This window comes from Rhipicephalus microplus, chromosome 2 (genome assembly GCF_043290135.1).
Source record: "Rhipicephalus microplus isolate Deutch F79 chromosome 2, USDA_Rmic, whole genome shotgun sequence".
Lineage (NCBI taxonomy): Eukaryota > Metazoa > Arthropoda > Arachnida > Ixodida > Ixodidae > Rhipicephalus > Rhipicephalus microplus.
In genome coordinates this window covers 188,292,005-188,313,592 of record NC_134701.1, presented here as the reverse complement: position 1 = coordinate 188,313,592, position 21,588 = coordinate 188,292,005, and the positions used below count along the sequence as shown (strand labels likewise).

Below are 21,588 nucleotides of genomic sequence, written 5' to 3'. Positions count from 1 at the left end.
TTTATAGTATCTTCTCTTTTCTTTCTTTTCAAGCCTCTGATTTTGACACATCGGATACGTAGCCATCAGTTCAAAAAGTAAAAAAGAGAGAGAGATAGAGAGAAAGAAGGTGGCGAGGTGAAAGAAGCGTAGGGAGAAAAGGCTCGAGTCCACTCCCTGCATTCGCGCTGTCGTGCATCGTCTACGCGCGGGTCGCGGCAGAACAGGGAGAACAAGGCCACAAGGGAAGAGCGGGAGGACACGTTGAAGCGGGGGACGGAGGCAGAAGAGGCGAGGCAGCGCAACTGTATCGATTTAACGACCGAGTTTCCCCAAACACTTTAGCCCCCTGTAACGACCAAATTAGGATAATCCTGTTTGCACTCGGGAGAGAAGTCGGGAGGGGTGGGAGCTCGCGTAGGGAAAAGCTGGGAAAAGATCCACGTTCTACGGCTGAGAAACGCAGCGGTGCCTCCCCGCTGACAAAGAGAAAGAGTGACGCTGGTTTTGGACAGCACAGAACAAACTCCCGGCGGGACGCCCACGTACGCCTCCGCCGAAAACCCCGGCTCTCTCATTCACCCCCGGGGGAGCTGTGCTGAGCCGAGGTTCATCGTTTTTCGCTAACCGTGTGTTTTCGTTTTGAACACGCAGTTACACACGTACGGCATCACCCGCAGCAGCAAGTCCCCTGCCTTTTTTTTCCCACTTTCCCTTAGTGCGTTCTGTCTGCGGTGGCGAGTATTCTTAACTGTAGACAAGCAACGGGCGTGCCGAGGTTGCGGACACGCTGTTCGCCCCGTAGGTGTCGCTGGCGGTCTGTTTTACCGGAAGTCTCTAGGGAATGCTCGGCTCCGTCGAGAGGGGGCGCGGCGCACGTTTGAACGAGGCACATGGAATGTGGAACGGGAAGGTGGCGCTTTCGTTTTCGTGATTAAGAACGCTTCTCGTGTGCGCGTGGTCTTCCGCGGCAAGGAACACAAATTGGATTCTAGTTTCCCTTTTCTTTTTTTTCCACGCGCGTGCAAACGAGGCAAAATGTGTTTGCTGAGAGCTATCAGGTTCTGATCTGAAACGCGGTCATGGCGAAGTGCTGAAAGTGTACGGTTGTTGACGCGATGGCAAGCAGCGTAGCTGAATTGAAGCGGTAGTTCCTGACTGGCATGAGTAAAAAAAAAAGAAAGAAAGAGAGAAACCGTCAGTTCTTCGTCGGGATAGCGTTGCTTCGTACAGAATTGATATAAATGTCAACAACAACAGCAGCAACATTTTAAATGACAACTGATATCAGCTGTCCAACAGTCCAACAGTGTTTCACGTCTCATATAGCGTAGTTGTTTGTCCTCCCTTCTTCGTCGTCTTACGTCTTGGCGTGCATTCCCCTTACAAATATTTGTCGACTAGTCCACACTCTTTTGCAGCCATCAAATGTACGTCTAAAATGTTTTCATGTCCTCTAAAGCTAACGGCGGTGTGCTAGTCTTTGATGTACAAGAATTCGTAGACAGAGTAGTCGATGAGTGCACAACCGAGAGAAGTCGTAAGAGCCCCGCAACCACCGAGAAACCGCTGTGGACCTCGTCCACTGAGATGGAGTATATGAACTGAATATTTATTTATTTATTTATTTGATACCGTCAATCCCGTGCTTAAAATCATTACAGGGAGGGCGTCACGTGATGACATTCGCATGAAAAAGCAGCATTCAATAGAACATCAAAATGATAGATTACTAATCAGTACCAGAAAATTAATAAAAGACCAACAATGGCTATGCACATAAAAATTGACGAACAAATGCTGGCAGCAAAGTTAAGCCTGGGTCACTGCATGCATCTTCGAAATTTAGTGATGTTGCACGGTCTGTTAAACAACCAGATTAGGTTAACTGTTCCACATTTCCACTGTATCTGAGAAAAGGGACCACCGTAAGGCATTCGTGCGCGTGAAATAGGGTTTAAAATATTTCTGCTGATATCAAGACAATCGCATCTCCTTCCAGGCGGCTGAAGATGTAAATCTTTGTTTATTTCTTTTATTGCCTGCTTGTAATCTTGAAAAAAAAAAAAATTTGAGGCGACATCTCAAAGACTCGAGCTTCATACGTCGTGATCACGCGTGCTGCCGCATGAAATTTCTGACCCTGAAGAAGATTTTATAGAAACACGCTTTTTTATAAAAGACGATTACCTTCCTTGAGATACCTCATCGCAAAAATTTTCATTTGTCTGCCTGTCGGTCGACTTGTTCGTGTGTCACCCGAAACGGCTAAAGTTCAACCAAACCCACAGCGCCCGCCAATATTGCTCTGGTTTCTGCGTTCCTACTTGTGCATATTGTCGCTTGAGAAGCACATATTGCGCATATCTGAGACACAACATCAACACGTCATCAACACGTCAAAAGGCATAGATACGTAATTCTAATCACCGTGGCGTTTATGACGCTGCGCTGACAATGCAACACTATTCATGAAAAGCACGAAGAAGTGGGTGTTTCGCATACGCTTTGCTACGAGGATACGGTAGTTGCCCCTACCTGTGGCCTTAGAGTCTACAACTCATGGCCTCCGAGATGCCGCGCCCACGCCGCGCGATCACAACACCGGAGGCCATCCTTTTGTTTTTCAAGATTATACTGCCAGATGGCGCTCATGTGTCACGCAGCTCCTCCAGAATATCATTCTCCAATTTTCTCACGCAGAACATTAAATAAACATTTTATCCACTTTTTCCAGGCGGACTACTATCATCTTTCAAGAACATTTGCATTGAAACATTCAGATAAGGGGCCATTTTTTTTGTTCGAGGAAGCTAACACGCATTTCGTAACGCGAGTGTGTCACAATTGTATCGTTATTATCAAGAAAGGCGGAACGCCCTCCCTAATCACACGAAAGCGATAGAGAGGCGCCAAGTCAGCCCCATATTTCAGAAAAATTGAGCCACACGTAGCGGTATAACGGTACGCAGATATATCAGCGCATCGCACGCATACATTCTCCCCTTGCCAGCGTTAATTGAGAAACCGGGTTGTACGCGGGCAAATACGCTATATCTTACGATTTGTCACAGTTAGAAAGTATTAACAGCTACGAAGCAATTGAAACATAAATCAGAGTGCAGCTAATATGTAAGCGGAACCACTTCACCTTGAGGTGTTATTTCGCTGCAGTTCTAGTTTTCTTCATTTTTCTCGCAACTATTGTTACACGGCATAGCAAATCACTCTGCTGTGAAACCACCTTTTCAGGAAGGTTTCATTATGCGAAATTACGCGCACTTTTTTGTTTCGAAGTTACATTACTTCCGATTTCAAAGCTTTGAATGCTGATATGCGAGTCAAAGTTAATATCGAATACCACGCCTTACTATTTTATCTAATATTTGGAAGCATCCAGTATTCGTGTCGCCCACATAATGTTCGCCTGCGTCCATATTCACAAGTACTCTCCTACTACACAACTGTTCGCACACAGTGAACGATGTGCGTACTATATATTGAGAAGGCGGGCTTCAACAAATGAAAAGCTTGGTGAGTTATGTACCTGAAATTAGGGCTAGGCGTAGGCGGCTAGCCATGGCTACCTGGAATGAGGAAGTCACCCACCTCTGGACCAAGAGAACGCGCGTCTGGTCGCAAACAAAGTTTAGTTATTTAACATAATATATCATTACGCGATCAGCGCCCGCTTCTCTCTTGTACTTCAGTCAAGCTTTGACAGTGAGCTATTTCTTGTACAAATAAATATACTAATGATACTATCAATAGTATCTATCTATCTATCTATCTATCTATCTATCTATCTATCTATCTATCTATCTATCTATCTATCTATCTATCTATCTATCTATCTATCTATCTATCTATCTATCTATCTATCTATCTATCTATCTATCTATCTATCTATCTATCTATCTATCTATCTATCTATCTATCTATCTATCTATCTATCTATCTATCTATCTATCTATCTATCTATCTGTCTGTCTGTCTGTCTATCTATCTATCTATCTATCTATCTATCTATCTATCTATCTATCTATCTATCTATCTATCTATCTATCTATCTATCTATCTATCTATCTATCTATCTATCTATCTATCTATCTATCTATCTATCTATCTATCTATCTATCTATCTATCTATCTATCTATCTATCTATCTGCAGAGAAATCAGAATTACGCTTGTCCTGGTAGTATAATGAAGGAAACACAAAGTACAACGTACTCCCTATCCTTCCACAAAACATTTCTAATTGTATAGGCCAGTGAATCAGGCATTGTATGTATGTATGTATGTATGTATGTATGTATGTATGTATGTATGTATGTATGTATGTATGTATGTATGTATGTATGTATGTATGTATGTATGTATGTATGTATGTATGTATGTATGTATGTATGTATGTATGTATGTATGTATGTATGTAGTACGTTGTCAACGCACGCAACCATTTTTATGAGTGAAAATCTGAAATTAAGTAACTTCCACAACTTGGAAAACTTTCATCATTAAAACATAGTGTGTCAATTCCACACGCCATACGAGTTCCTTATTTGTTAAAGTACGCTACGCAAGTGTAGAAGGGTTTTCACCACTTACAGCAGTATCGCGCACACTGCGAATCGCCTCGCTACGTGCAGCGGTTTAACGCACCATGGTCTTTGCATATTCACGCTTCGTCGAGTAAGAAGCCGGCGGAATTCCTCCAATCGACTCTCCACTGAATCGACCATATGCTTCCGCGCGCCTGGCTACGGCGGCTGCTCGATCAGCACGGCTAATTGCTTTCGCGAGATCCGCGGGAAGCTTTCTTGTTGTTCACACACGTGCACTCTCTCTCGCGTCATTCGGATGGGAAAAAGAGAGTGTTCTAAATAGTGAAGTCAAGAAGCGGTTGCTTGTTGGCTTTGTATACAGATGGCGCCACATGTCCGCTTGTTTTGCTCAGGTGCTCGTTTTTTCACCCACTTCCAAGGGTCGCTGTGATTTGATTGAAATTATGAGGCATGGTCAGTGCACATTCGTGGGGCCTCGTTCAGATAAGTGTGCGCACATTTCTCGAAAAACAAAATAGTGGCAAGGGTATGTTTGTCCCGTGAAGTGGTGGCTTCCAAATACTCGAAGTTCGTCGCTTCTAACAGCTGATATGGAAGAATGTACTCGATGAGCTCGATGAGCTAACGATGAGCAAGCCGAAAGCGCCGTCTAGTGCGTCCTACTGCTGTTACAATCGGCCAACTGCCTCATCAACTGTATTGGTGGCGCCTCTGTGTTTCCGCTTTAGTTGTCGTGGTTCGATGTCAGGACAAACTTTCGTGGTTCGAGTTAGTGGTCGCTTGATTGACTTCTGAAATTAATGTGCCAAATGTTGGCTTCTTGATTCGAGGCCAGGCTACATCATCCACGAGAACGTTAGTCTACAGCTCGTTTTTTATTGATTACTTAAACAAATGTGTATCAAACGTTGACGCCTTGTTGTAAGACCGGTTACTGCATTTCCTAAAAGATCAATTGACCGCATCACTACAGATGTATACCAAAACACGTACGTGTATATTTCGTTCGTTCGTTCGTTCGTTCGTTCGTTCGTTCATTCATTCATTCATTCATTCATTCATTCATTCATTCATTCATTCATTCATTCATTCATTCATTCTGCTGAACACTACAGGTACACAACAGCCCTAAGATGCGCGGCTCACTTTTTGAACATCGCGACACTATGTTCCCAATGTTTTCATACAATAATAGAAATTTAACTTAGACACAAGAACTTTTAGGGACATTGCACCTGGCTGATGTCCAAAACACTAGCGGCTTCCGGATAAGCAGTCTTTTAAATCACCGACACAGACACGCGGTTTTTCCAAGTCAGGCTCCCTCTCCCCTACCTCTGCACGGACCGAAGCTGCCCTTACAAACGTGGGTAGATCAGCGCTTCTGGGATAGGTGTCCTCACGTGCGCGCATACTTTCACCTTTCTGGGGGCCCTGTTGGTGCCAATGCGTGCCAAGCTGTAAAAGAGAGCGCGCGGATGTGGGCGCGCATGATTCAATTACAGCTCATTGGCGGGTCCGCCCCGACGCTTAATGGGATTCGTTAGGACGAGGGGGGTCCAGGCCAAACTCGATTACGGCGCGCCCCGTCGCCCGATGATCCGGATCTGCCTGGCGACCTGGTCTTCGGGGCCTTCACGTATTTTCTCGCTTCTTCTTTTCGTTTTGGGTATTGTTTCGGTCGCTACGTTTCTGCTGATACATTCAAGTCCGCACGCCAAAGGGGAACCTGAGCGATCGAGGGCGCAGTCGCGGTGATGACATTTGGGCGGTGTTGCTGGGAGAGGGTGGGGAAGTCGAGGGCAAAGCGGGAAAACTGCGTCTGCGCGCGCGTCGCCCGAGGGGTGGGCTTCTCCGTACGCGTCGCTGCACTCGGTGCTGCCAGCGCGCCGGGCGCGAAGTGAAAGAAATGTGCGATGGGAGCAACGTGGACCGGCGCGTCTGTAACGAACCGCGTGGTGTTGAAGAAGCGATGGCGGCCACGTGGGAGCGCTAGTGCTTCTCTCGCTCATCGTAGGCGCAGTGCTTTTTGCACACTGGTCGATAACGCAAGAATGCGTGTGCTTGCAAAGCCGCCGGCGTGACCTTGGCATTCTAGCGTGTCCTTATATAGAACGCGCCAGGCACCTGGTAGACAGCAAACGTCTACGTGGCGCGCTTCCGACGGTCGAATACGTCAGCTTCATTTCATTTCGTCCTTTTGAAAGCTGCATTATCTCGAAAAGGTCACAGGTGCGTCCCAAGAACAAGAAATCAAGATGGAGTGTAATCCAATGTAATGCCAGCAGCCAACTCGTTTAGCATTCGAGCTGTCATAACTCAAAACAATAGAACGTAAAGTAACGCGGTCGCTGTGTCGGTCAAAGTGACCGTTGCACTATGTACCACTTCATCGAAAACTGAACGTTTGAGAACATGGCGCGTAAGGGGGTATGGGCCACCTACCGCTTTTTTTTTTTTCTCAACATAAGGCGCGATCGACTCGCCCCGGCAGCTCGAAAGACGCTGTGTCGGAGGGAGCTAGAACACGTGCTGCTCGTGTTCTCTCATCGCTTAAAACCGTGATCGTCTTAGGCCCTCGCATGTTTTCACTCCCACGTGGAATATGCTACGTGCGGGGTGATACTATCGACCGTAAACTTTATACAGAACATCACGGCGACGGAGAGAATGCACCTGCAGTGTACATCTAATTACTACCACACTAAGATGAAAATATATTCATACTTATTATAGGCTTCATGTGCTAAAAGGCGACCGACATTTTTTTTTTCGTCCTGGCGGAGAAGTGGTGTTTCAAAAAGCAAGTTGCGTGTTACTATATGAGTGGAGGCATCACAAGTTTGAATTATGATACACGGGCAGAAAAAAAAAAACAACTTACTGAATTGTTTTAACGTACTCGAAGGATTTTTGCTCAAAATTTCACGTTAGCTGGTGAACGTATCGCCAGAACAGCATGGTTACGGCGACTCCAACGGTTCGGTGATGCAAAACCCGGATGCACTTCGAATTTGATCGCTCTTGTCCAGCGACTGGTTACAGGTGGTATTAGACGGCGTCGTTCTTCGCCGGTGTAGTCGCCGAAATAGACCTCAACGCTTTGGTGGCAGCTTCTGCGATTTGATACAACAGCCTGCGAAAGCACGTATTTTAGAACACGTGTACTGTGGTAATTTCCAAGAAAAAAATGTTCCTAATACGTTTTGCTACAAGGTCTTGGAGTATATAGCTTGATCCTATGACACGCGTGTCAAGGCTCGGATAGGGTAACTCTCGCGTTTAATTGAGAAGCGTGGTATGGCAGCTCACCGTGCATGGCGCGAGTGACTGAACTTCATGCAAACGTACAAACAGACTTTCTTGTTCCAGTATCTCATTTTATTCTAGTTTAATCCACACTTTGACCGTCCTTAAGGCGCGCTGCCTCCACAAGCTGACTTTTTTAGCAAGCGTCATTTACTCGATGCATAACATGTGGCACAGGAATCTCTTTCTAAAGTGTGCGTGTGTATCTTCTCCTTTATGTGTTGCGTACAGAAGGTGGCGGCGACGGTGGCACCTCTGACGGCAACTCTGAGAACAGCTCGTCGTGCGACGAGGACTCGCAGATGCGGCTGCGGCTGAAGCGCAAGCTGCAGCGGAACCGGACATCCTTCACCAACGAGCAGATCGAGGCACTCGAGAAAGGTATTCAGGTTATTTTGTGGGGGGGGGGGGGGGGAAGGGGGCGAAGTAAATCCGTTGTGCACGTCACTTCGGCGAAGTATACGCTGAGGACAAAAAAAAAAATCACGCACACGTTGTCGAAATGCTACAGCGCACACGACAGGGAGCAGAGTGATGAAGAAGCATCGGACTACAACAAAGAGTTGTAGTTCAGTGCTGCATCTTGTTCATTCACTTTTTCTTCGCTTATGTGCACCGTAATGTTTCCAAGATTCGATACCAACTAGTTCACCAAACCATCCTTGTGATCATTATACACCTCCCCCTTCTTACTGACCCCCGCCCCCCGGCCCCATAAAAAGATATTCTTCCTAACCGACCCAACGCACTCCCCTCTTAAGGTATATAGCTAATCTCCACATCCTCTGATCCTGCCCTCCTGGTAACCTATCCCTCAGAATTCTCGATAAGCCCCTTTCTATATCTAGGATTCCAGCGCATAGGCGTGACCACAGGGCGGGGAGAGGAAGTTAGCTCCATACTTTCACATAATATAGGGAGTGGGAATTAAGACCGAAATTCACCCCCCCCCCCCTAAAAGAGAACCCTACGCATGCCTATGCTCTGGCGTATGAGATTTGAACACGCGGTGATGCTTTGAATACGTGCACCCATTCGTGAACAACAATGTTATACGCTGCAGAGTTCGAGCGCACCCACTACCCGGACGTGTTCGCCCGGGAGAGGTTGGCCGAGAAGATCGCGCTTCCCGAGGCGCGAATCCAGGTACGTGTCTTCGTATCCCGCTGGGGGCCCTTCAAAGCCGAAAGAAGCTTTGACCGCATGCAGATAAGCGATAAAGAGTTAGGGCACTGGTTCAAGGAAGAACAGTAAAGAAAATACACGCGAGTTATCGCGTGAAAATGTAGAAAAAAGTGAGTAGGCGAGATAGCGCTTTGTCAAGAGCTAGCAACTCACACTAGGGGGCGTGCATCAACGTCATGATGGCTGCCATTTTGTTGTACATCCAGAACAGTGAAACGCGTGCTTTGTCGTACTGTTTACCCCTTGTCTTCATGTGTGTCATCCTATGACTGTGTATAATCAACGGCGTGTATAAGATATCAAACAATAAAAACAACATCAACAACAACAATAGGAATAATAATAATAATGATATTAAGAATAATAGTTTACAGAAGCATACAGGGCCTCAGAATAGCAGAACAAAATGGCGCACTTTGATTGGGTAGAACCCCCCTCCCCCTACGAAAGAAAACTCCGCGCACGCCCGATAACCCTTTCAAAAACTGCCATCGTGAGGCGCAAATCGACCTGAACGTGACGATATGTCATGAGCAGGGTACTGACACCACTGCGATCGCCATGTTAGGGAACTATATAACACAGAAAAACTGCGTATAGGTAATGTCACGAACGATACTCCTTATAGTTGATTATGCCGCAAAATGTGTTGTCAATTATTATAGGGATTATCATTATTGTCGACGAATGTGTAGCGTTAGCGATGTTCGTCGTAACCCTGAGACAGATCTGTAACCACATAAAAACAAAACAAAAAACTTGTAGCTGAAGTAGTTTACACCTGGACACAGCATATAGTGAATCTAACGCAAACACGGCGCCAACAAAAACATAAACACTCCTACTCGATGTGCGCTCGCTCAAAGCGTTGTCGTTTGACGAATCAAACGCCTTGGTGTGCTCTCCCCAGTATACGAGGGCAACGTTCACCTGTGCTCTTTCATATACCGCGCAACTACATGTGAACTATAGTCGGTGACAATTTAAGAATAAATATAAGCCCCGCCAGCGAGGTGGCATTGCCCTTATCTTTTTATGCCTCCGCGCTACAAAAAAAGTAGTTCCCCAATAACTTTCCCGCATACAGCCATTATCTTGCAACACTTCATTGATATTGAGATAGAGAAATCAAACCTTGATAAGAAAACTTGTGAGGGCACGAAGTTCAGCTTCAGCTTAGAAATATATTTGTTGTTTAAATAACACCCCCCACCAACCTCACATCTGAGTCCATGAAGAAGCAATGTACATCTCTCGAATGCGACGTTTCCGCGCGGTACCTAGGGTGGTACTAAATCGAACAATGGCACAGTTAAAGTGAAGGTCTGAAGAAAATAATCCTTCTGTAGCGCTTTCAAAAAACAATACAAGGGCATGAATGAAATTTTATAAAGTTGTTTGCAATTTTCATGTTGTTTTACGAAACTTTCGCTTACACGTTTCTTCGCTATCTGCTGTAATTATGGCGACTATTATGACAACTATGACTCAAAGCGAAGAATGAAGAAGTGATGTGAAATTAACTTCGTGAATTTTACTTCTTGTGATGCCGTAAATACCGAATATGCGTCTCGTGTTTCGTTGCTTGTCATCGTGTCTGAGACAAACGCCATTGTTTCACTTGATGTCTTCTTTCAACGAAATAAAAGCGCGTAGCGCACATTGTGTTTAACAGTGGGAGTCCTTGCATACAAGGCGATGTATGCGTGGCTAAATGGCGGCGACTGAATGCTGTACAGGAATTTTCGCAATCTCGGTTTGACAGCTTGCACTCGATGGCTTGTCTTGACTTCGTCAGCACTTGAATAATCAACGTTTTCAAAGAGCGACACAGTTTTGCTGGAACAGGGGCCACCACCTCCTATGAATGTGTCTGTACGAAGGTCTGTGCTGACAAGAGGGTTTCCTCTCTCCAGTAAATGGGAGCGAATTGCGTACCAGACGTTCCTTTCACAAAGGAGTGCAATGCATCCTTCATGTTTTATTTCACGGCACTCTAATTTAACATTAACAAGCTATCACTAGGTATTACATGCACACAATACAGGTTAAATGCAGAAAAAAGACAGAACTAAGACTTTCCATTAAGATATCATTAAGTATCATACAACTCCTTAAAAGGAGATCTTTTTTTTCGCTGAATGATAGTATTAGCGGTGTCGCCTCAGTAACAATCACGATCGATGCAACTGATCGTAATTGATTGTTATCGCTGCACCGATAACGATCAATGCCGCGATAGTAAATAACGTGTCATTTCGCGGTTCGAAAAACCTCGCACGGCGTTTTTCATACAAGGCGTCCGTGCATCGAGCGTGAGACAAGCGCTTACGCAACGCGCACGTCAACGAGGCACAGAATTACTCACACACCCACCGGATGACCACAATTCGCTTTATAATGCATGCATAGAACATTGCGTACTCTCCCCCACCAGCTGGTTTGTTTACTTTCGTACTGTGTCGCGTAGCAGGTTCTGTTGGACGCTTTTTACATGCTTAGCATGCTAGGGGCTAGTCATGCGCCGTTGCAGTCCGCAGCCTCCCCTCCTCCTCCGCCATCCATCTGTACACTCTTCCTCCTCTCAACACAGCGCCCGCCGCGTGACCTTTAGCTTTACGTGTGCCAGCTGTATGCTAACGCGCGCATGCGCAACCTATCGCGTGCTGCCTGGGGAAGTACGTCGACGAAGCCGTGGAATAATACCTGAAACAACGACCGCAACGACAACCCTTCGTGATAATTGGCGACTTCAACGTCGACGTCATCAAGGACGATTGGGTGGTAGACTACATGGAGTCGCGGCACTCGCTGAAACGAGCAACGCACGACGCCAAACGTCATCCGACCACGGTTCGCGGGACGGGCATCGACCACGTCTTTGCAAATTTCAACCTTCGATCAGTGCATCCAGAGCCACTCACCCTTCACTTTACGGACCATAACGCCAACTCGCTCAAAATACCCAAAGCGTCACATCAATAAACATCGTCTTTCGCAGCATACGTGCGTGCGTGTTCACTCGTGTTCACTCATAACACACACGCATGTCACAAATTACTAACAACATTTATCCCAGTTCAACATATATAGGTTCCGCATGCTAACCAGTGTTCCCACCCGGGAAACTGCAGTCATTTTTTTCTCACGCCTTGTCCGCACTCGCACCACTCATATGGGCGCACAGCACAGCGCATATCGCAGAAAGTCACATAGATTCCCACGTTGCGACACCCAAGTAACACACTCGCACACGCACATGTGACAACGCTGATGCCATGGTTTTTGCGGGTTATAAATCACAGACGCTTACCCCCCCCCCCCCAAAAAAAAAAAAACAGACGCGCGCAATTCAGACTTCACTTTCACCTAACTGCACACGAATGATCGCGACGACAATCGTCGAGAGTGGTCACCTTCAGGCAATAAGCTTGGTGCATCCGAGCGACTGATGAAGTATACACGCAGAGTCGCTGCTTCACGCTGCCGAGACGACCGAACGCGATGAAGCTCTGCCGCTTCGGTGCACTTCAAACACTGCAAATTCCGAAACGTTACCATTGAATGACGGCCAGCGAGGATGACGCTGAGTACGAGTCGATGAAATAGCTTCTTGATGAAGAACAACTGGCAGATCCCACGTACAGTGGGAAACGATGATATGCGAAGCACAAATGGGAAATGTTGATATGTCACTTTAATATCAGCACAACGTTATGAGGCAGAGGTAATTGGTGTCGTACATGACTTCCATGTCATGCTTATCATGTTTGGATGTTGTCACAGGTCCCGTTAGTTTGGGAGGCGATCGCCGGGCTAATTCCAAGAGCCGAAGTATTGGCCCCCCGAACCACACCACGAAAGCGTGGACAATTTAGAAGTGGTCCTTTTTGGTGCGCCAGCAGACGCCGGATGTGGCCCAAAGAACAAGTCAGAGCCGAGAGTTGATAAACAAAACAAAATTATATTCTCAATAATGGCAGATCAAAACAATACACAAGTATGCACACTCCACAATAGTTGAGTACAATATGTCACTAATCAAACAACGTACTACACAGTACAATCAGCCACACTCGAAACAACAGACACAGACAACAATACACACTACAATGCAGTCGCATGCATTGAACAACCAAGACACTTAAAGACTAAAGAGATAGAAAACCTATTCACTCCAAAGTTCTTGAAACAAAAGTCTGGATGATACTCTTCCGAGAATCACTCACTCAAAGTCCAGCGTTGTTGTCGTTCCGCTGCCCCCGAAGTTTCTCTTCCAGAAAACCTCGCGTCTTCAATTGGCCACTCGCCAAGCTTCAAACTTCTTCGCCGGAAACACGTCGGCTTCACACACGCAGCTGTTGCTACGCGTCTTCGCTCGATAGCGGTAGACACACGCTCTTGTTTGTAGCTCGAGCCTTCACCCCTCAGGTGGAAATCCTCTTCCTCTCCTGCTTTGTCCCTACGGACAAAAACTTCGCCGACTACACGGCGGAATCCCTACGCGCTCTGGCGCTAACTTCCGTCTTCTCCTGATCTCCCATCTCGGCTGCTCGATTAAATACCTTCCGCGCGAGATTCTAGAAAGTTCTCATCATTTCGTCGGTGCGATACGCAGCGAAGGCTGGGGGAAAGGGCGAGACGGTTCGAAGGCGGTCCGCGACGGATGACGCAATCCGGCATCACCCCGCGCCTTTCCATCTAGAACATTCCAGTGCTTGCTCGGGCGCCGATGAGAGAAGGTTCGTCGGCGAACTCACTGTTCCGAGGGGAGAGGGGCGCGTGCCCGGGGAGTCTTTGGATGCTTGTTTTCTTTTGCTATCGTTGACCTATCGACGCTTCATCGCGAGAATTTGGCGGCGCGCCTGTTTTTGAGCGCTCGTTTTGTGACAGATGTGTCGTTTACCTTCGTCATCTATTCAAGTCACGTGATACCAAATTTATTGTATATGTGGAGCTAGCGAAACGGCCGCGAGCAAGCTATGAGTGTGGCATGTTGTCACGTTCTTACATGACACGCGTGTCAGGATTATCGTGTTTGCACCAGTCATATATTTTGTCATCCATTGACGTCACGTAACACCAAATTTGGTATAAGTGGAGCTAGCAAAACAGCCGTGAGCCCATCATGAAGGGCCCAATATACTCCAATGTAGCGTTGACGAGCGCGCAGGTTGGGCACAACGACGCTACGTTAGCAAAACAAGAACACTCTATAGTCTGACGCCAGGCGCGACCAGCGTCCGTCGGCGCGAAATGTGACATGCTGCATTTCGTGCTGATACGTTACCCAGACAACATTGCGCCAACCTCTTTTCGTGACGGAGGAACGCCGGACGCGCCGAAACGCGCATGCGTCAAAGCTACGCAGCGCGGCGCGCGCCTGCGAGTATATGGCAGGACCGGTGCCTGGCGTGGCAACGCAGTCGCGACGTGATGAAATGAACGTCGGCAAACACGCGCACCGCGTCACGTCGAAATGTATTCGCGGCTTGAATGCGGCATGTAGTCATGTTCTCACATGACAAGCAGCTCATGATTATCATGTTTGCACCAGTCACATACGTTCGTCATCCATTGGCGTCACGTAATACTAAATTTGTCATATGTGAAGCTAGTGAAACGGCCGCGAGTGCATCATCAGAGTGGCATGTAGTCATGTTGTTACATGACACGCATGTCGTGATTATCACGTTTCGATATGTCATTTACCTATGTCGTCCGTTCGCGTTGCATACTACTGAGTTTAGTACATGTGAAGCTAGCGAAACGGCCGCGAGATCACATCAGGAGCGTAGCATGTAGTCATGTTGTTACATAACACGTATCTCATGTTTATCATGTGCACCAGTAACATACCTTCGTCATCCGTTCACGTCCTGTAATACCAAATTTGGTATATGTGACGTTAGCGAAATGGCTGCGAGCGCATCATGAGTGTGGCATGTTAGTCATGTTGTTACATGACACGTCATGATTTTCATGTGAGTTTCTGTCGCTTGTGTTCGCCATGCAATCATGCCATGCTATACCGGTTTTGCAACATGCCATGTGAACGGAACCACCGCAAAAGCTGCAGGAACATGAAAGCTGCAGGAACATCATGACATACTTGTCATGAATTTCATGTTACGGCTAGCCGAATATGTTCTTCATACAGTCATGTTATGCCATACCATATTCGAAACGGACAGGAGAGCTAAAAGTCATAGGCGGCTAGATAGATAGATAGATAGATAGATAGATAGATAGATAGATAGATAGATAGATAGATAGATAGATAGATACGCTCAAAGTCGCCGAAGCTCGCTAAGAAAGGCTTCACATTTAAAAATATTAGCATAAATTTGCAGTGTTATAAGATTGAGTTCTGCACGTTTTTTATTATTATCCAGTTTTTGACGAACCAGATCGACGGGACGCACATCGTTGCGCTGAGTGCAAACTTGAAAAGTCTAGCTCATATGCAGCAGCATCCTCAGCTAGGAGCTTGCAGCTATTTATAAGCCTTTAGTAGACTTATTTCACTTCCGGCTTTGTTATTGCAATGTCTCGGATAAAGGTCATACGCAGCTGTGCAAACGATTTGCCAATAGTTGCATAAAAATTATATCGAATTATACCTGGACACTTGGGGGTAACAAAATACACAGCGCAGCCGTGACACTTTTATAAGGTGTTAAGAATAGGATTCGGAGGCCGTCGTGCAGTCCGCTTCATCATAAGAAGTGCTAATCTATAAAGTCTTGAAAGCGCTGTCTCATGAGGTCCACGGGACGGCTTCAGGCTCTCCCATAGTCGAGTATTAAGTACTCGAAATCGTTAACCACTTTATTCTAAACACATTGCAGTCTCGGGACGGCTTTCAGCTCTCCCATAGAAGAGTACTAAGTGCTCTGAATCGTTAACAACTTTTTCTAAACACAGAATGCAGTAGTATTGTGGCTGAACGTTGCTTGACAGCCTGATATTGGCTGGTTTGAGGCCAACGGGACGGCGCTATGCTCTCCCATAGTAAAGTATCTCGTACTCTCAATTGTTATTACCTTTTCCAAACACACAGCGGGAGGGCTATATGCTGTCCCTTAGTAGAGTACTAAGTGATCTCAATCGTTATGACTTTCTCAACACATAGCGGGACGGCTGAACGCTCTCCCAGAGTTGAGTAGGAATCGTTAAACGCAAAGCGGAACGGTAGCCTCGTGAGGTCCTCGAGACGGCTTTATGCGCTTCCATAGTAGAATACCTATAGTACTTTAAATCATTGATCGCTTTTTCTAAACATACGTTATATACCTAGTACTCAAAATCGTCAAAAGGCCACTCACTAGGCTTGACAATTTTGAGCTGGCAAGCGCAATGTGAACATGGGGCGTTCGTGATCACGTATGCCAAAATTTGCAACGCTACGCGTCGCATAAATGGGTCGAATTTGAAGAACGCTGTTCTCCCTTCCTTTCGCGGGCGTGAGCCCCGAGAATGAGGGCATGACACACACGTGACATTGTTCCTATACGTCATAGAGTTTCCTCTATGCTCGACGTAGACATCTCTGATGTTGCCAACAGCAGCACGTGACACGGCGAAAATTATGTAACACGACTTGTGTAGTTTATGTAATTTATTACTTGAATAGACGCATAATACTTGAGATAAATGATGAGACGCATTAGGAGAAAGTGTGCGTCTTTTCCATTCTCCCGTGACTTTTTTCTCGAATTCCAACGAGATGCGAGGCTAAGTGCCTGCGTTGCGCATGCGTTCGTGTCCCCGTGGTTAGCGGGTCAAGCAGGCGCCTAGTTCTGAAAAAGAAAATAATTGTCGTGCGCGTTCGGGCGCTCATTATGCTCATCCACTCTATGGAGCCTACATTAACGGTCGTTTTTAGGGTGGAGACATCTTAAAAAGTGCTTTCATGAAACTCAGCCAAAACCAGCGGGCAACGGGGCACGCTGTTGCTAGCTTCCACCAAATTCAGCATAGTTTTCTGTGCGCTGCCATTTTGGAGCCAGCCGCCCTTGTAACAACACACAACACCTGGGCTTTTGACAGCGGTGGTTCTCAGGGTCGTGTGAGCGACCCAGTTCTCAAAGTGAGCGCACGAAGAAATTCGCAGCCCACACACAAACACTTGCGACATAATACTGAGGTTACGCTCACACGAACGCAAGCGTGGCAACAGCTCAGACTAGCGAGCGCGTCTCCGTACGAACGCGCGGACGCGTCCCGTTTGTGGGCTTCCTACTCGCAATGCGTGGACGCAGCAACGACAACTTCGGTTATCTACTCATTCGCGAACACCGCGAAACACATATACGTGTGCCGCAGGAAAAAAAATTGCTTGCAGCTTCCCTCGGGGGAACACTGAGGAGGATGCGGAGCATATAATTGGTTAACGGGGTGTTAAAGTGCGACTTACTTGGGTCGATGGCTAAATTGGTTAACGTGGTTGTGAAATGGGGTGTTAAATTGCGACTTACTTGGGTCGATGGCTAAATTGGTGAACGTGGTTGTAGGAGGGGTGTTAAATGAGTGAACACGTACGACACGTATGCGAAAGGGCGGTGTTTATTGCGACGAACTTTGAGCACGATGGCTTTTTGGTCGGTAAAGTGAAGAGTGAGTGGATCGGGTTGCAGCGGTCGTAGGTCGAAATTTGCAAAGACGTGGTCGATGCAGGTTCCGCGAATGGTGGTCGGCTGGTGGTGTTTGCAGTCGTCGTGCGTTGCGCGTTTCAGCGAGTGTCGCGACGCCATGTATTCTCTTGCCGACGCTTACGTTTCAAAGCGGCCGAATCCGGTGCTGCTGCTCGACGCTGACGTCTCTTAGCGGCTTCACGTTCTCTAAGTTGAGCATCTTCCGCTCGACGCTGACGTTTACGTTCGGCGTCGCGAGCTGTTCTCCGCGCTGCCTTGTCTTCGGACGACGACTTGGTTGCGGTTCCGCCAACACTTTGGCCGGCGCTGGTCGAAGGGACGTCGATCATTGCGACCTCGGACGTCGACGCGCCGTACAAACCAACCGACGAGCGGCAACTGAGCGAGCGAGCACCGACCTTGAGTATATATACAGCGCGACGGCGCATGCACTGTCAGCTGTCGAATGTTCGAGAAGGGGGAGAAGCGCAACGGCGCATGCGCGCGCGTCAGCTGCCGATGTTCTCGAAGCGTGACGGCGCATGTGCGCTACATTATACAGCTAGCGAATGTTCGTGAAGAGGAGAAGCGCACGCGGTGTGTAGAGAAGGAAGGGTGCACAGATGGTGGAGGAGTGAAGCGCGCGTGGTGTGTAGAGGAGGAAGGGATGCACAGATGGTGGAAGAAGGAGGAGGAAGCTTGCGGACGGCGCCGCACTACAAGCCTCGAGTATTAGATGCTCCGCATCTAAAACAGCGAACGAATTACGCAGTACTCACAGAGCAAATACGAGACGCACTGGTGGGCTACCAGCCGTCTCGCTTCACTTGAGCCAGCCATAGTTGTCGTCGGCCAGGGCTCGCTGGGAAGCGGAACATTCGCCCCCTTTTCTGTTGTGGTTAGTGCAGAGCGGTACGCAGCACCCATGCATTCTAAGGCTTCACCAGCAGCGTTTAACACTCTACCGCAACGTTCGACGCCGTATTGATGAGAACTAAACGCAACCGGTCGTACACGCAGTGCGGGCACCAAAATGGGGCGACAGCGCAGCGTTGCTGTCTGGCAACATTGTGTTTTGGCGGGCGGCGGTGCGTTGGCGGCATGTAGTGGGTCAAAGGCTGACATCACCCTAAACACGGCCGTTCATGTAGGCTCGCTAATCCACTCAACCGCGCCTAAGCCATCGTTTCCGAACCATCCTGCAGAAACAGGCTGTAAATCCCGAGATGACGCTAGTCAACAACGCCGCTCGCGTGCTCGGGGGTCGGGCTAGTTAGGGCACGTCTTGCACTAGTAACCTCTTGGTCGGATGACGGAGAGGGTAGGGAAGAGATTTGGCTTGCGAAGTCTACGTGAGGCGAGCGGCAATGGTATCGAGCTCGCCTCCTCGCATCTTCCTTTCGCTCTGATTGAAAAAAAAAGCAGTTCTCTAAGTTTGTAATGAACCGATTGAAAACCTCTTTGTGGCATGATGCTCTTCGTTGGACACACAATAACTTACACGGTCTAATAATAATTTGTTATGGGGTGAGTGTGTTTACAAAAAGTCGTTAACGATTTAGAGTACTTAGTACTCTACTATGGGAGAGCTGAGAGCCGTCCCGTGTTAAATCCGATGAAGCGGCGGTAGTTCACGATAACAAGAAAAGCACGAATGGGGTGAGTGGCCCTTTACCCACTTTTTCTAAATGGCTCGAACAGCAGTTGGTAAAAGCATACTGTGCCTTCTGTAATGCGGAACCACTCGTCGTGAACTCGTTCACGGCGTCATTTTTGTCAACAGGGCCTCATCAAGTGTCAGGCACGCGGGACGGTATTATGCTCTCCCAAAGTAAAGTACCAAGTACACAAAATCGTTAACCACTGGCTTTTTCTAAACAAACTTTGCCATAGTAGACTACCAAGTACTTTAAATCGTTATAACGTTTTTTAACTCAGTTCTGTTGCAATGATGTTGATGTCCACTATCTATATACCAACTCGCCCAACTAACAGTTTTACTGATCGCATCTACCTAGCCATTATGCCTCTACTTTCATACATCCGAAACACACACACACACACACACACACACACACACACACACGCGCGCGCGCGCACACGCACACGCACACACACACACACACACACACACACACACACACTTCAACAGTTCATTTGTGGCGCATTGTGCCCGCGTTGTGCTTTGTCATGGGCCAAGAATATGCCGCAGTTCTAACCTCGCATCCCGCTTTTGGTTGTGTATCACTTGCAATCACACGGAGCATGTGGCAGGCCTTCGGGGACGTCACACTGTGAATGCATATTTATTGGCGATTCAGTCTGATCTTGCTCATGAAGTACTTCGACGTTTAGTCCGATATGGTGCAGCGTGTCGGCATGTTTGTTGTTGCCTAGCTGGAACTCCTGTTGATCTGTTAGTGAACTTCTGGCTTATCTGTTGCTGATCTTTCCCACAAGCTCCATATCGAGCCTCTACAGCCGTGACGCACTTTTTATAAATCTGATGAATGTGTTCTTTCGAATAAAATAACCGGCAATAACGCTCTCAAAGTATTATCAATAAGCATCTAGACAGATGAAATGTTTCTCTTTATGCGAAAGGAGCGGTGAATATGGGGCGGGTGCATGCTGTGTCGGGGTGGGGGTTGCATGGCGGTGGTCCTCGTTAAGCTGACGGCATCAGGTCTGGTTTTCCAATCGGCGGGCCAAGTGGCGGCGCGAGGAGAAGCTGCGCAGCCAGCGTCGTGCCGCGGAGTCCAGCGCCGCCGTCGGTGGGGGACCCGTGCACGGAAGACTCGCCGGTCCGCTGGCGGGGTACCCTGGACTCAGCCAGCCCATGGCTGCAGCCATGCAGGACTCCTACAGGTAAGCCACTGTATACTAGTCCCGACACATTGTGGAATCTGAACGCATATGATCAGAAATACTGATCGCGAGGCCTAATGTCTCACTTTGGCATGCATGCGCAGCTTTCCAGGTTTACGCCCACGCCCTGCACACGCGGTGCTTAGAAACGCATAGACAGCCAAAGATATAAAAGACGCAAGCGTTCTGAGCAATTCAGAGTTCGGCCGCTATTTTGGGTTGAAGCGGAACCGAACCGAAACTTTTCATTATATACTGGAGCCAGCTTGACCGAATTCATGCATGTTTGGACCAGTTAGACATTTATTCACCGTTGAACTTGCGAAATATAAAGGAATGAAGACGGCCAATAGTAGTATATTTACTTCACAATATTGTTACGGGGAATAAAGTATATACTGGCGAGCTAATGCGTACAACGCTGCTGCAGTCCGAGCACGGTCACGTTCAGCACTTCGTCGTCGTCATCCTCAGGCATCTACTTAGCCCGTGACATTACCCGCCGGCGGCAGAAGCACCGTCCCGGTGCGATCAATTCTCGAGGCGTGAGTAGTATGGTTTAAGCCGTGAGACGTGCACTATATTGGTCGGGACTGAAGCTGGTACTGACGTAGTATGGAGTGGAGCTATCTCATAGGTCACGCTGGTGACCTTGCGTATGACGCGGTAGGGGCCAACGTAACGGGACATTAGTTTTTCGCAGAGACCAACACGACGTGATGGTAACCACAGCAAGACGAGTGACCCCGGAGAGTACTGTACGGCGCGGTGCTGGCGATCGTAAGCACTTTTTTGGTTAAGCTGCGAGGCACATAAACGATCCCGGGCAACTTGGCGGGCGATGTCAGCTCGGGCCAGGGCATCACGAGCATAAGCAGTAAATGAGGGGGCGTCGGATTGGAGCATGATGTCCATTGGCAAAGGCGGGTCATAACCAAACAGAAGGTAAAAATGTGAAAATCCAGCTGTATCATGACGTGAACTGTTGTATGCGAAGGTAACGAAAGGTAAGTGGGTGTCCCAATCTTTGTGATCCTTGGAGAC

The 21,588-nt window shown here is 47.6% G+C and overlaps 1 protein-coding gene across 2 annotated transcripts in view; it reads left to right on the top strand.

The window, feature by feature from the left end:
* Positions 1-21,588, top strand: part of LOC119170547 (paired box protein Pax-6) — a 66,788-nt gene that overhangs the window by 36,959 nt on the left and 8,241 nt on the right. Inside the window, exons 5-7 of one of the 2 annotated variants that reach the window (XM_037421737.2) lie at positions 8,087-8,236; positions 8,919-9,001; positions 20,390-20,544. In XM_037421737.2, coding sequence (XP_037277634.1) covers positions 8,087-8,236; positions 8,919-9,001; positions 20,390-20,544 — 388 coding nt within the window. Of the gene's footprint in view, positions 1-8,086; positions 8,237-8,918; positions 9,002-20,362; positions 20,545-21,588 lie in introns of both variants that reach the window. The other variant, XM_075887152.1, reaches the window with a different exon arrangement.